Below are 13,345 nucleotides of genomic sequence, written 5' to 3'. Positions count from 1 at the left end.
GGATTCATGGAGAGAGTGTTTGGACCCCTGGCCAGTAATTACAGCTGTTAATCACTCCAAATCTACAGAGCCTAAATGAGTGCCAAAAAAAATAATGGTAGCTATTTTCTAACTAGCAGTGACTACATAGATACCATTGCATTTCCAAAGTTTCCAAAGCATGTATTTCAACCATCCATTTACTTGTAGACTGTACATGTCAATATACAGCTAAAGAAAACAGAACTAAACTTGACCACATACTCGAGTGAAACTAAAGATGCATAAGGCACTTAGATACTGAACAGTTCATGAGAATGTATTTTACCTGTTTGTAAAACCCTTTCATGACCTTTTAAAAACATGGAAATGGCAGCTCAATCGAGAGACTCATTTTACAGTTGTAAGTCACTGGAACATACTGGGCAGAGGCATTTGAGCATTTGTCTCAAATGAATGGACATGGATTTGAGAATGCCTAGTAAGCTTATTTGAATGCACAGTTCAGCACTGCAAAACATTTACAGCTATGCAGTTCATCCCAGAAAATGCTAAGGGAGTTCCATACATCAGAGATGGAGAAAATCTATAGGGAATCAGTATGAACAGATGTCCTATAAGCATTAGGTTGCACTGAACTTTTCAATCTTTTGGATTTAAAAATTGTTGTGGCAGAGGAACAAAGACTATCAACCTTGTTTCTCAGTCTAAAATGGTGTTGAAGAACAAAGGAAACATTTTTGCCAGGGTGTGTTTTATAAAAAGCAAAGGTATATGAAGCTAATAATTTTCAGTATTTGAAACAACTCAGCTAGGCATGGCTTAGAACAGAGTTAAAACACATAACAAAACCAACATGATAAAAGTGTAAGCACTGTTACACAGTTTATCACATGGTCATTATGGCATCATGTAGAAATTGCATACCTCAGTTACCCAGATACTGTTAATGGCATCTACAATATCCTAGCACAGTGCACTTAACATGATTAAAAGTTACATTTTCAAATATCATCCCTTAATAGGATCAAGTATCTACAAGCCTACAAATAAACTTTAAAAAACAATAACCCTGCACACATATCCCAAAACAAACAAAAAACCCCTCAAACAACCTATAGGCTCATTTTATACTATATGCCAATAATGATTTGGCTGGTCATGTTAAAGTTTGTTATCAGTTATTTCAGCTGTTTCTTCACATTTCAAGATCTAAACTAACAGGACTCTAATGGAAATGAAAACAAACTTGGTCTTCGTACTATCCAGTCCAACTATCTTTGCATGTGTAAGTCAGACTACACGACAAATAACCACCAGGAAAATTACTGTCTAGGCACAGAGAACAGGGACCTGGGCATCCAGGCAGATTCATAATCTTACATTATGCCCAGCCTACGAAGCCTGCCCAGGCTGGAGCACTGTGGAAGGTCCTGGCACACTGCAGCAGCACTGCAGAAGCCACCAGAATTCTGCAGGTCATTAGAGGTACCTGAGAAGCCATGGGTGCTGAGCATTTTTCCTGGACCAAGTACTGGCTATTCCTGCACAGCACTCCTCAGTGTCTGCATTTTCCCCCCATCAGCATTCAGGGTAACACAATCCTCCCATTGACTCAAGTGAAGCGTAAAGTATCCCATACCAAATTTATGCTCATATAAAATGAGCAATGCAGTGAAGATTGAAGTGAGCAATCTGCATTTTCTGTCTAATCAATCAAAACCCATTACTCGTCAACAATGTCTTACAAAATACTTTCCCCACTTCTATGTAAAAAGATAGTGTGTTTCAGGTTATGATATACAAACTACTGCACATCAGCTGCTCAGTTACAACTCTTCATTTGACGGTTTTCCCCTAAGGTACCCCTTCTAAACACGAGGCTATTTCCTCCTTTTGCCATTACATCACAAAAGTGTGCTGTAGTCACAGTGGTCAGATTAACAATTACCATGGAGAAACTGAGGTCTGCCCAGCAATATTTACTACTCTGTATTTGTTTTATGCTGGAGTCTAACAGCTCTAAACTTCAATGCCCGAAGTGTTCAGCAGTTTTTACACACTAGGTGAGAAAATACATTTATATGTAAGGTCCAGTCCAATTAAGGAAGAGGCCATCAATCTCCCACAAAGGCAAGGAAAATTTATTTTCTAAGGAAAATTTATTTCATCTTGCCCCAGAATACCTTCCTGCTTACAATGTGCTCAGCTGACTGCTTTCCTAGTTAGGGCCAATAAAATGAAGCCAGTTTTAGTACAGTTTTGTCTCTATCCTAATGCTATTTTGTCTGTATAGAGGCCTACTGGTTACCAAAGTACAAGTTTGTTTAGCACATCAAATCACATGAAAAAATCTAATACTTTTCTAAGGAAATGAGTAGTAGCCAAGTGGGACATAAAATTGAACAAACTTCCAAAAACTGGAATAATGTGACAGGGAGAACAAGAAATCTCTGAAAAATCATCCAAAACAAAACCTCCTCCATATAGCATCTGAATATGGAGTCGTGTTCAGATATGCCATGATACAAACAAGCAAAAAATAACCACAGTATGCTGTTATACAGCATGTTTAGTTTTCCAGTTAAACTTCAGATTGAAAAATATTTTCATAATTATTAAATAGTAGACATGATTTTCCACGTTACAAAAAATGCCACTTCCATTTAGCTGAATAACTACCAAAAGGAAAAGCTGGTGCAGCAATGTATTTCCTAAAAGTAATTACATGCCGAAGTCCACTCTTTCTTCAAGCTTTCACCACAGAAATTAACAAGGGGAAACTAATGTTTGCTAATGCACCATAATCTGCTCTCATGCAAAAACATTCAAAGCTACTGATGCTGGGATTCTGTAGAAAAACACTTTTCTTGATAGAGAAGCCTCTTAACTGACTACAAGAATTATTAAAAGTGGGATAAACAGAAGGAAGGCAAATTATTTACTGTTATTATTTCTATTCCAGAGATGAATAGTAGAAAAACAAAGAGGTTAATATGTATACAGAAGGCAAGAAAGTCTAGAGATGTCTCCAGCAGATAGGATTTATTCCTTCAAGACACGGAAAAAATTAACATGCCATGAATAAGAACAGCTCTCTGTTCTAACAGATTCTACATAAGTTACATCAATGATGCAAACAGTTGCAAAACAAATTTTAAAGTTATGTATTTCCAGAAGAATTACTTCTAATCTGTGCCTTAAGTATAGTCTTGAACATTAAGTTGTTGGGGTTTTCTTATGTTAAAAAGAAATCCTTGGCTCCTGTGACTTCAAAGAAAATGCAATGTAATTGGCATTGGATCTTTATGTATTTAACATTCCTTTCATCCTTTTGCCAAACCAAAATGAAGCATGGTGTACTGCTTTTCCCCCACCACCTTCTACAGAGTAAGGGGCAGAGGGAAGGCCACTCCCAAAGAAACAGTGGCTTTCACTTTCCTGACCACTGCAATGCCCTACAGCCTCTCCTCCTCCAAATGGATGTTGCTGAAACCTTTGCATAATCACAATGCTGTTTCCATATGCAGGTATCACAGCTATCAAGCTGCAACTACCACAGTTTTCCATGCATAATTTCTATTGCTTTTCAAAAACATAAGAGGGTATGTAGACAGAAATTACATTAGGGCATTTTTAGGTAGGTGAACATGCATTTTTCTCTCATTAATTATGCTTACTAGTTTATACCCACAACATAATTGTGTGCAGTCAGTAAAAGGGACGATACTAGCTAAAACCAACAGCTAAATTCTTATTGCGGTAAACAAAGGAAAATTATACATTCAATAAAATAGCTAATCTATAATATCTTGTTAGAAAAATTTCTCAAGTGTTCAAATAAATGGAATGTACAGGAGAAATTTGTTAGTTAGTTCCACCAAATCTGAAAACTTACCATTTTATCTAGGTGCTCAATGGATCTATAAATTTCTCCTTGGGATTCATCATAGTAACTGTAACGGAACCTCTGACCTTGAAACAAAAATCACGTATAAAATAAAAAAGGGAAAAATTGTAGCTAAACCACTCCCTAATACTTACTAAATATTTGAAAGTATAATATTTATAAAGTAGTAATCTTCATTTATTTTATACTTTTTAGCTCCAGTGAGGAAATTCTAGGGCAATCAAAGTAGCAGCCCAGAAGTAAAGTAAAAAAAATACATGATGGGTGGCTATATTCCTAAAAAGAAATCTACTATGCAGAACTGACACTGAAGTATCACTCACTAATTGCCTCTTATTGCCTTAGACTCTAATTCTGTAAAATAAGAAGTAAAGCAACATTTCATTTTGCTATCCCTCTTGACAAAGTCAGCCATGGAGTCAGGCTACTTCTGCTTGCACAACAATACCCACAGTAAATGAAGGTTAAAAGAAAAAACTAATAATTCAATGAGCAGTTCTAGATGGGTCATTAGCCACAACAGAACCAGGTCATTCTTATATACACCTTCCACCTACTCCACAATTCAAAGATGAGTGAAACATGCACTTAATTAAGTTGACCAAAGATGACAATGGAAAAAAAAAGGAAGAAGGTCTCTTGTGTCACATATCTTTCTGAAGCAGTCACTTTTCCAGCTACTATTACACTTAAAAGAAAAATAAAATTTAAAAGCGGGGCAGAAGTCAAGGCTTCTGGAGTCTTTGTAGCTCTGTCACCAAGATGAACTGGGGTAGCACTGGTGAATTGGCATAAATAACCCATCTGCTATCTCACCCAGCAGTAAAACATATAAAACTTATTTGTGCCAGAGGAATGTGGCCATGCCCAGTGAATTTTTAGCTAATTAGTTCTGAAAGTTGTTTTGAGGTGCTTAAAAGAAGAGTAAAAAGAGCAAGCAACTTCAGACAATTACTTCATTGCAACAGTAAAGAGATGCATATAAATCCACACACCTTCACCATTTATTTCCTCCACTACACTGAAAACACATTATCACATTAATATTTTTACCTATTATTCCAGATTTTAAAGACTTTTTTAACTTTATGAAGGCATTTAAGTTGCAAAAATGAATTTACCAGAAGTTAAAATGTTCAATGTTTAATAAAATACATTATTTGAAAATAGCTACAAAATTATTGAATATACTCTTATCATAAGATATGAAACTTACCCCAATGGCAAAAGTCAGAAGAAACCACAAAGAGATTACTAGGATCAGCTAGGTATTTACTGAAGAGTTTTCCAAATTCCTGCTCTTTTGACTCACTCAGTGCTCCGACCAACACAGGAATAATAGTAAACTCATCCTTATGGCTTATAAGCAAAAGAAAAAAGGTTGTAATTCAAGTAACATCTGAAGATTTTTTCAGGGCTTGCTAACTGAAACTGCAGAATGGTCTAAAAGATTGCTATTGATTTGAGGATAACAATTTGGTAAGGTTATACCAGGATGTTGTTTTAGGACCTCAAAGTACTTCAATTTCAGAAAACGCACACCCCCAAAACCAGTATTTCTTTCTGCTGCAAAGTAAAAATACCAGGCAAACAAAAAGAAAAGACACAGTGAAATCAGCAATGAAGTAAGAATTAAATTTTTCCTGTGTAGATGCTGCATGTTGGGTAATTCTCCAAAGTAAATGAAACATATATGAAAATGCTCAACAAAGTACCCAAGTATATACTGATACTCTAAGGAAAATTCAAAACACAATGGCAATTAAAAAAAAAAAAGGGGGGATGGGGCACATCTTAGGGAAGAAAGCCCAACATAGATTGACAATTTTTATTTAAAGCAAACATCTGAAACAGCAGCTATAAACACACCCCTGATTTCAATATTGAATTTGGCTCCAAACAACTTAAAATCCCACAGAAAACTATTTGAACTTCTTTCAGAGATGCCTGGAAAAGTAGGGGGAAAAATCAGCTATTGAAAAAAGTTCATGAAAGCACATCTAATATTAACTCTATTAAGTAAACCTGTTTATAAGAGGTGTTATAACTTCATTATTTACATGTTTGCTTTGCTCACAGTTTCAACTACAGCAACTTATCCTAGTCTCTGACCCTCTCCTTACCAAAATTTTTATTGGGGATGGGGAAGTATGAGCATTACATACACCATAAGCTCTTCTGTGCCATAAAATGTATTATTATTTCCTACTGCACTTCACGGTAGCTCAAATATTTAATGCACATAATGTTCATTCTTGTAGAAGTAATTAGCCTAGTACCTTTCCATGGCTTTAGCAGTATAAGGCAAATGCATTTCAATACTGTGTTCATCTTCATCTGTCTGTAGGGACATGCGCTCAAACATTCCAGTCTTCCACAATTCTCCATAAACTGAAAAGAATTAAAGATGAGTTTTTACTAATTTTTTTTTGCTTGTTTTTGAAAACTACTTCAAGTGCAAAAAGCAAGCTACAGTGTACCTTTATCAGAACATACCCACTATAAAAAATTACTTGCCTCGAAGTGCTATCATAAACCACTTGTTTCTAAATAAATTCAGAAATAAAATTATGTTCAAGTCATTAAAATACAAGCCTAACTGATTCAGTCTACAAAATGTGTTAAATCAGTGACTTTACTAGTATATTGAAAAAGATTTTCAGTCATGATACAAAATTTAATTACACAAATAAAACACATTTGAAAATATACATGCATTTGCACAGTCAATTAATTTTTGTTTTCATGAACTGCCCATTATACGTTAAAAAAAAAAATCAGATGAGCTATTGTTCAATTTACTATTTAATTGATGATTGACTGAATCATGAAATATAGAGACAACCACAACTGATGAAGTAATCCACATTTGTAAAGTTATCTTTTCTACTCTCAAGCGTACTTGAGAGTATACAAAGTCATCTCCATATTCTGAAAATTCTCCACTGGAAGATGAATTTGATGTAGGGCTGTGCCTCCTTCTCGCCTCCATAAAGGAGCTCTACAGAAAGCAAAACATTTCTCACCTAAGAAAATTCTGCAGGCACCATGTAAAAAGCCTGAATTAGCTTGCTTAATCACAGTTACAATGAAACACAAGATGTCTGCTAATTAGCCCTTCTGAAAAAGATACCATATCACTTAGGTATACCTCAAATTACATAAAAGCCAAAAATATCAAATTAATCTTCATTGCACTTAGTTCAAAAGACTGGCATTTCATGGACTAACAGTTTCTAAGTTTGCAAGTTAGAAAGTCACATGCAAGCCCAATAAAAACAACTTTTTGTTTCTCTGTTATTCTTTTATGAGAAATCAAACTCAAACCAACTGAAGAACCTTTATTTCCAGCCATAACACTTAACAGGAGAATGGAAAAGATGTTCAGTGAGTTATTATTTGAAGTAACACTCAAAATTGAAAAGATAAGCAAAAATTTAGAATTCTTGCCAGAAGGAAGAGAGACACTATGGTTATAATGTGACCATGTCTGAAATAACCAGGATCATTCAGAAGTTCATTTTTTTTGCACTAAAACCAGATTTGCACTTGTATGCCACTTACAGCAAGGAAGTGCCCAACAAGAAGAAAGTCCTCAGCACTGCAGTACCACAGTCAACAGCCAAGCCTCAATGATGTCCAAGCTCTACAATGCACTTACTCTTTTGGTCAATTCGAAGATCATACAGAGGTGTTCTGTAAATGTCCACACTGGAAAGTGCACATCGGGAGAGGGGCACGTGATGGGAAGGCCCAAGAATGAAAATCTTTCGGCTACAACAATTAACACAGAAGGCCACAATTAGACAACTGCAATTGTACAGCAACTCAGCTTAGAGTAACAAGTTTAATAAGAGCATACAAAGTGATACTTTCTCATGGCTGCAACAGTTTTACTCCCTTGTCAGTAAGACCCCACATCAATCCACGGCCCAACCTTGCTTGGTATCTCAGGAATTATCATGAGATCAGTAATGCTCTAGCCTTAAATCTCTTAAGCAGGTTATATATCAGAGGGCACTCATCAGCTAGAAATTTGTCTGACTTCACTCATTTGGAGGCTGAATGATGTGTTACAGCCACTTAGAACAGATTTTTGAATTCTCTCCTTGAATCAACACAACCTCCAGCTACTCAGCACCTTCAATAAATACAAGATCAAATAACAATTATGCGTTTATCATCTATTCAGAGTTTTTCACTTATTTACTTGATTAGCCTTACTTAGGTTTAACTAAATTAAAGTCCTTCTCAAATGCTGGGTTTATGTTGTTACATGTTATGGCTTTTTTGCTGTTGCATCAACAACAGAGACTTGGACCAGCACATCCATAACTTTAGCTGATACTGCAACCTTTTACATGTCATGGCATCATTATTTCATCAAGTCCACAGTTCCTGGCTCTTGATTAGATGTTAAGGGTCTCCTGCCACATGACTTAAAAAAAAATATAGGCAATTCAGCTTTTCAGATTCAGGATGATACTGTCTTGTTTCTGGCACTGTATTAAATGGGTGGAAGACATGTAAAGTTCTGAGAGTTTGGTTTTCTTAATCCCTTACACGGGGAGTACTATAACAAGGTATACTAAAACACAAACTCCCTGCAAAGCTAATAAAATCAAATATTCAAATATGCAATAGTTTAGCCCAAAGATGAGTTCTAAACAAGCCATGCAGTAAAAAGCAAATGATGCAGCAACTTCAACCAATTCCTTATCAGGGAACCTAGGGAATGCAGCTTGTTCCAGAAATTTTAGAGAAACTAGGTATCTGTTATACCATGAACTATTTTCACATCATTTGCAATAGCTTAGAAAGAACTAAAACCATTGTCTTTGAAGAGTATTACAGCGTGTTATCTTATGAACAACTGGTAAGCCTAGCCAGTTTCTATTTAGCATTGCAAAATACATACTTTGAGTAAATACTGCAGACGTTTTAAATTTTTGTCATTAAAAAATTGTTGCAGTCAGCAGAACATAAAAATTATATTCCTTTATCAAAAAAAAACTGGATTCAAATTTTCAGAGGTAGACACAGACTACAACAGCATGTTGAGGTTTTTTTCTCTTTTTAAACTTGTAAGAAACAAAAGTCCATTTAAAATTACTGGAACAATTAACTTTCATAAACATACTGGTCACTTCCTCCACAGCAGAAGAGAATCCTGGCAGTATTCAGCCCATAATCCTGCACTAAAAAACCAATGCAGAATCATGGTGAAGTATATTAAGTGTTTTAATAGATTCAATAAAACAAACAAAACCTCCCAACAATAACAAAAAAAAAAAAAAAATCTGAAAACAAAATCAAAAAAAATCCAGCAAAACTAGTTTGGGCTTTTATAAAAACAGTGGAACATCAGTAATAAACTGTCAAGTCTTTAATCCCTCCCTTGTAAAAAGTTAGTTACCAATTATTTTAACAATATTCCTTTTTTCCCTCCTTTGGTTAGATCCAATTTGAACATTTATGATTTAAAACATAAGTGATGCATAGAAGGCTAAAAAAAATTACAAAATTTAAGTGTGAGTACTTCAAGATGTAAGAATGTAACAAGAACACTCCACTTATCAGAGAATTGCAACCTCAGGGTCTCAGGCTTTGTAAAGAAAGCTGTAATACTCACGTGATATTGGGATCCACTTGTTTGTAAGCATGGGCTGCACAAGATCCACAATAGGTATATCCTGCATGGCTGCAAACCAAAGTGTGCAAAACATTAAGATTTAAATATTGCTTAACATCTTAAATATATTGATATTCAGTGTTAATCTCTCAGGATTTATTTTTTGTCCCCAGTGAACTAGAAATTGTAAGAGTGATCCAGACCTCCTGAAAGAGCAGGAAAGCACTGCTGCAGTATTGCTCACACAAGACACGTATTTGCTGAAGAACTGGCAGTGACCATTTACCGACCAGTTAAAAAACTATCAGTGACCACTGAACAGTCAGGAAACCCCCAGATCAAAGGACCTTTCCTTATCTGTAAAGGATGTATGCAGACTGCACAACTGCCTGTTATCCAAAGCTCATGATAATGCTAACAGTGCAGCCAGTGAACAAGGGAGTGGCAAACTGTTGGAGAAAGCTCTTCTAACCACACTCCAGTAACTGGATATAATGACAGTAGAGGGGTCTTGGCAAAGAGAGAACTACATGTCACAGCAGATAAAGAAAATAAAAATGCTCTGTCATTGAAAAATAACTTAGCAACAGAATGAACAAGCACATGGAAAGGAGTGGAGGGCAGCATGCTAGCTTTTACTTCAGGGAATAAGCTATATGCTTCACCATTTCCTATCAGTCTGGCATTTCCTATCAGTCTGGTCCTTTCTCAACCTCTTTTCCTGTGTGTGGTCCAAAACAATTTATAGTTATTTTGACTAGTTATTTCAAATCTTGCTTTCAAATCTGAAGAACTATTCTCTTCAAGCCCATTAAAATGAGTGAAAATTCACATTACACTGCTAAAAGCATTAATTTCATAGAACATTCATTCCTAGAGTCCCAGGTCAAGTGGCAGAAAATGGCTCCTGGTCACTCAGCAGTATGCCCACACCACAGCTTTACACAATGACACTGAGAATGATGCATGCTGCAAGCCCTGAGGTATACAGGATGTTTGAAGATACAAGTTCCCATTGAGAGCACTGAAAGATTTTATATGTATTTATACATATGTATCCTCAGATACATCTATATTCATCCACAAACTGATACCTGGAGCAAGTTACCTTCAAAATGACCCTGGGATTTTACTTCATCTCTTAGCTCACTCATTCTAAAGAGCTCAGGAAAGTATTAGCATACATGCTAAGGGGAGAAACAGGAGACCGAGGCCTCACAAATGGGCAAGGTATGTTATTAGACAATGTCAAAAGAGCCTGCTGAAATGTTCCCTCTGCTAAAGGCTTCTTCCATCTTCTACAAAAATATTAAGCATACCCCATTTCACAGGTGGTAAAAAAAGGGCACAGTTAACGAAAAAATACGATGAGATCACATGGAGACCCCATCAATTCTGGAAAAAGAACCAAACTACATAATCTGCAGCTGAATGGTCTCTTTCCTGACATTCCTGCAAGAAAGACTAAGGCAGATGTGGGACAATTTCTTCTGCACACTCAATAGTATTACACAATACTTCAAACATTATGACAGTGCTATGTTAGCACAGGAAAAACATCATATTTAAGGTGCTTTTTCCAGTGTTTCCTTCCAACTCATTATTACTTGGAATGACCAACATACTTTTGTCATTATATGTCTCAGCTATCTTCAAGAAATTGAGTTCTCCCTAAATTGTTCAGATGATCCCTATTTTACCTGTGGACAAATAGCTCAAACAAAACCAAACTAAAATAACAAGGGTAAACCATGTCGGATAGTTGAATATTGTTTAATTGCTTTTTGTTTTTAAGCTCTGCTAAATTTTATTTAGGGGCTGTGAGGGATGTACCTGCTTTGCTTATTTTGTTTTGGGGTTGTTTTTTTTTTTTTTCTGTTATTGGAGGGGTTTTGCTTTTCTCATTAATATAACTCTTACCCACCATCTTATTGGATCACAAACAAATATTTGTGCAGTCCATCACCAAAAGCAAGCTAATCATACATCCAAATTGCACAGATTTCTACCATTCTATGCTATATCCAAAATACTTATTTAGAAATCATACAACACTTCTTTCAGCTAAATACTAGCTTTAAACAGTTTTCAAAATCACCAGGGAAAAAAAAAAAGAGCATTTAAACAAGTATTAGATATACTGAACTTCTGTTTCAAACTTACGGTGCAATAATGGCTCTTGCAGGTCTTTTTGTGGACTGTACTTGAGAAAGCCAACCTTCTAGCTGTGCATTCAGCTGGGGTCCTGTGAAGAGACATGGAAATACTGAAGCCATAAAAGAACTTAATACATCCCAAAAATTCACAAATAAAGCTTGAAAGTCCAGCAGATTTAAAAGTCATCTTAAACATTCAAAGTTGGGTTTAAATCTAAAAACAAACCAACAGAAAAAAACATTCCCCCAAAATACCCAATGCAACAACAAAAAGAAACCCCAACCCTGTAAAGTTGAAGGTTACAGTAAGAAAGTTTCAACCTCCTGGTCTGGGAAGTTCATTTATTACACATCCAAACACACACTTATTGTTTCCTGCTCTGTGGGGACTAAAGAATACACCACTTCACCATTTGAAAGAATGGCTGCTGATTTCAAGAGTCACTAACAGATGACTCTTTCCTCTCATAACCGAAATTGCAGAACTCAGAAATAAAAAGTTATGATCTTTATCAAGAGAGCCCAATGTCATAAGATGATATAATACAAAGGCCTGACACTTGCATGATAGCCATTGACTATGGTAATAAATCCTTTATTAAGCAAGTACAAGATCATGATACAAAACACTGTAACCTGGAAAATGTGTAAATGCACAGGAAAAAGCTAAAAGTGAGAAGACATTATGCTTATCCTAACACCTTAACTTCTGGTCAATCAACATATACTACAAGTACATGACAACTTAGTCAACATTAACTTTGATAACTGGCCTAAGAAGAATTTAAATTTTTTTAAACTAAGTTCTGTACCTCAACAAGTAGCAAATATTCTTAAATCAATCACCTGACAGATGATAAAAAAGCTTTCTAGAAAAACAACATTAAAAACCCAAAACCAAACAAACCACATTTTGATTATTTCCCATCACAAGAAAACTTCCTGATGTTAAGCTATCCTTCAGGAAGCAAGTCTGGCAAATACCATACAACATTCTATCTTATTATTACAAGTAACATAGCATTAACAAAGAAAATAGATGCACTTTTTTCAACTGATACTATGCTTTTGACAGAACCCTATGCCAGCAGAGTTTATCTGTAAAGTACAGTGCAGCAAGCTGCTTTTCTTCTTCCATGCACATTGTAGATCTTTCTATCTTCCCCACACAGGTGTTGAACTACCAACTGGCAGTGTAAGTCAAAACCAAATTAACTACCTGAAGCCATTTCACAGATACATTCCAAACAGCCCTGACAAGGGCTGACAGCTCTCCAAAAGGCTGACAAGAAGCACAGAGAATGAGAGAAAAGATGTCAACTTTTGCAGAATCCAATCAGTCCCTGACCAGGGATAGTCAAAAAGCTTTCCCTAGAAAATACAGGTATGAAGGATAGAGGTATTGAAGTCATTAGTTTTTATACAAAACTTAAATCCATGGCTCATTGAAAAAGGACAACTTCTGTAGTTCTGAAGAGCCCTACCTTCTTACATGAAGGAAGTGAACTTCATGTGCAGCATTATTTTCCTAAGCCTTCTATTACACCTTGAAAGCCTTAGTTACTGTCTACAACTCTAACAAGGTGAAAGAATGACAGAGCAGCTGCTGTCACTCATGTAATACAGTGACTGTGAAATGATGAAATTGTTATAAAAATTCCACCACAT

General features: G+C 35.8%; 1 protein-coding gene across 2 annotated transcripts in view; it reads right to left on the bottom strand.

Annotated features, from left to right (window-relative positions):
- The window catches only part of MEMO1 (mediator of cell motility 1), a 29,692-nt gene that overhangs the window by 5,839 nt on the left and 10,508 nt on the right, over nt 1–13,345 (bottom strand). For both annotated transcript variants that reach the window (XR_008436126.1, XM_053972557.1), the window contains exons 2-7: nt 11,685–11,766; nt 9,522–9,590; nt 7,551–7,663; nt 6,169–6,280; nt 5,106–5,248; nt 3,878–3,954 (exon numbers count right to left, since the gene is read on the bottom strand). Coding sequence is in view for 1 of the 2 variants with exons in the window: in XM_053972557.1 (XP_053828532.1) it covers nt 3,878–3,954; nt 5,106–5,248; nt 6,169–6,280; nt 7,551–7,663; nt 9,522–9,590; nt 11,685–11,766 (596 nt within the window). In the remaining variant the exon portion in view is untranslated. The remainder of the gene's footprint in view (nt 1–3,877; nt 3,955–5,105; nt 5,249–6,168; nt 6,281–7,550; nt 7,664–9,521; nt 9,591–11,684; nt 11,767–13,345) is intronic.

This window comes from Vidua macroura, chromosome 3 (assembly GCF_024509145.1).
Source record: "Vidua macroura isolate BioBank_ID:100142 chromosome 3, ASM2450914v1, whole genome shotgun sequence".
Taxonomy (NCBI): Eukaryota; Metazoa; Chordata; class Aves; order Passeriformes; family Viduidae; genus Vidua; species Vidua macroura.
The sequence above is the reverse complement of the archived record's forward strand: the minus strand, read 5'-3'. Positions and strand labels throughout refer to the sequence as shown.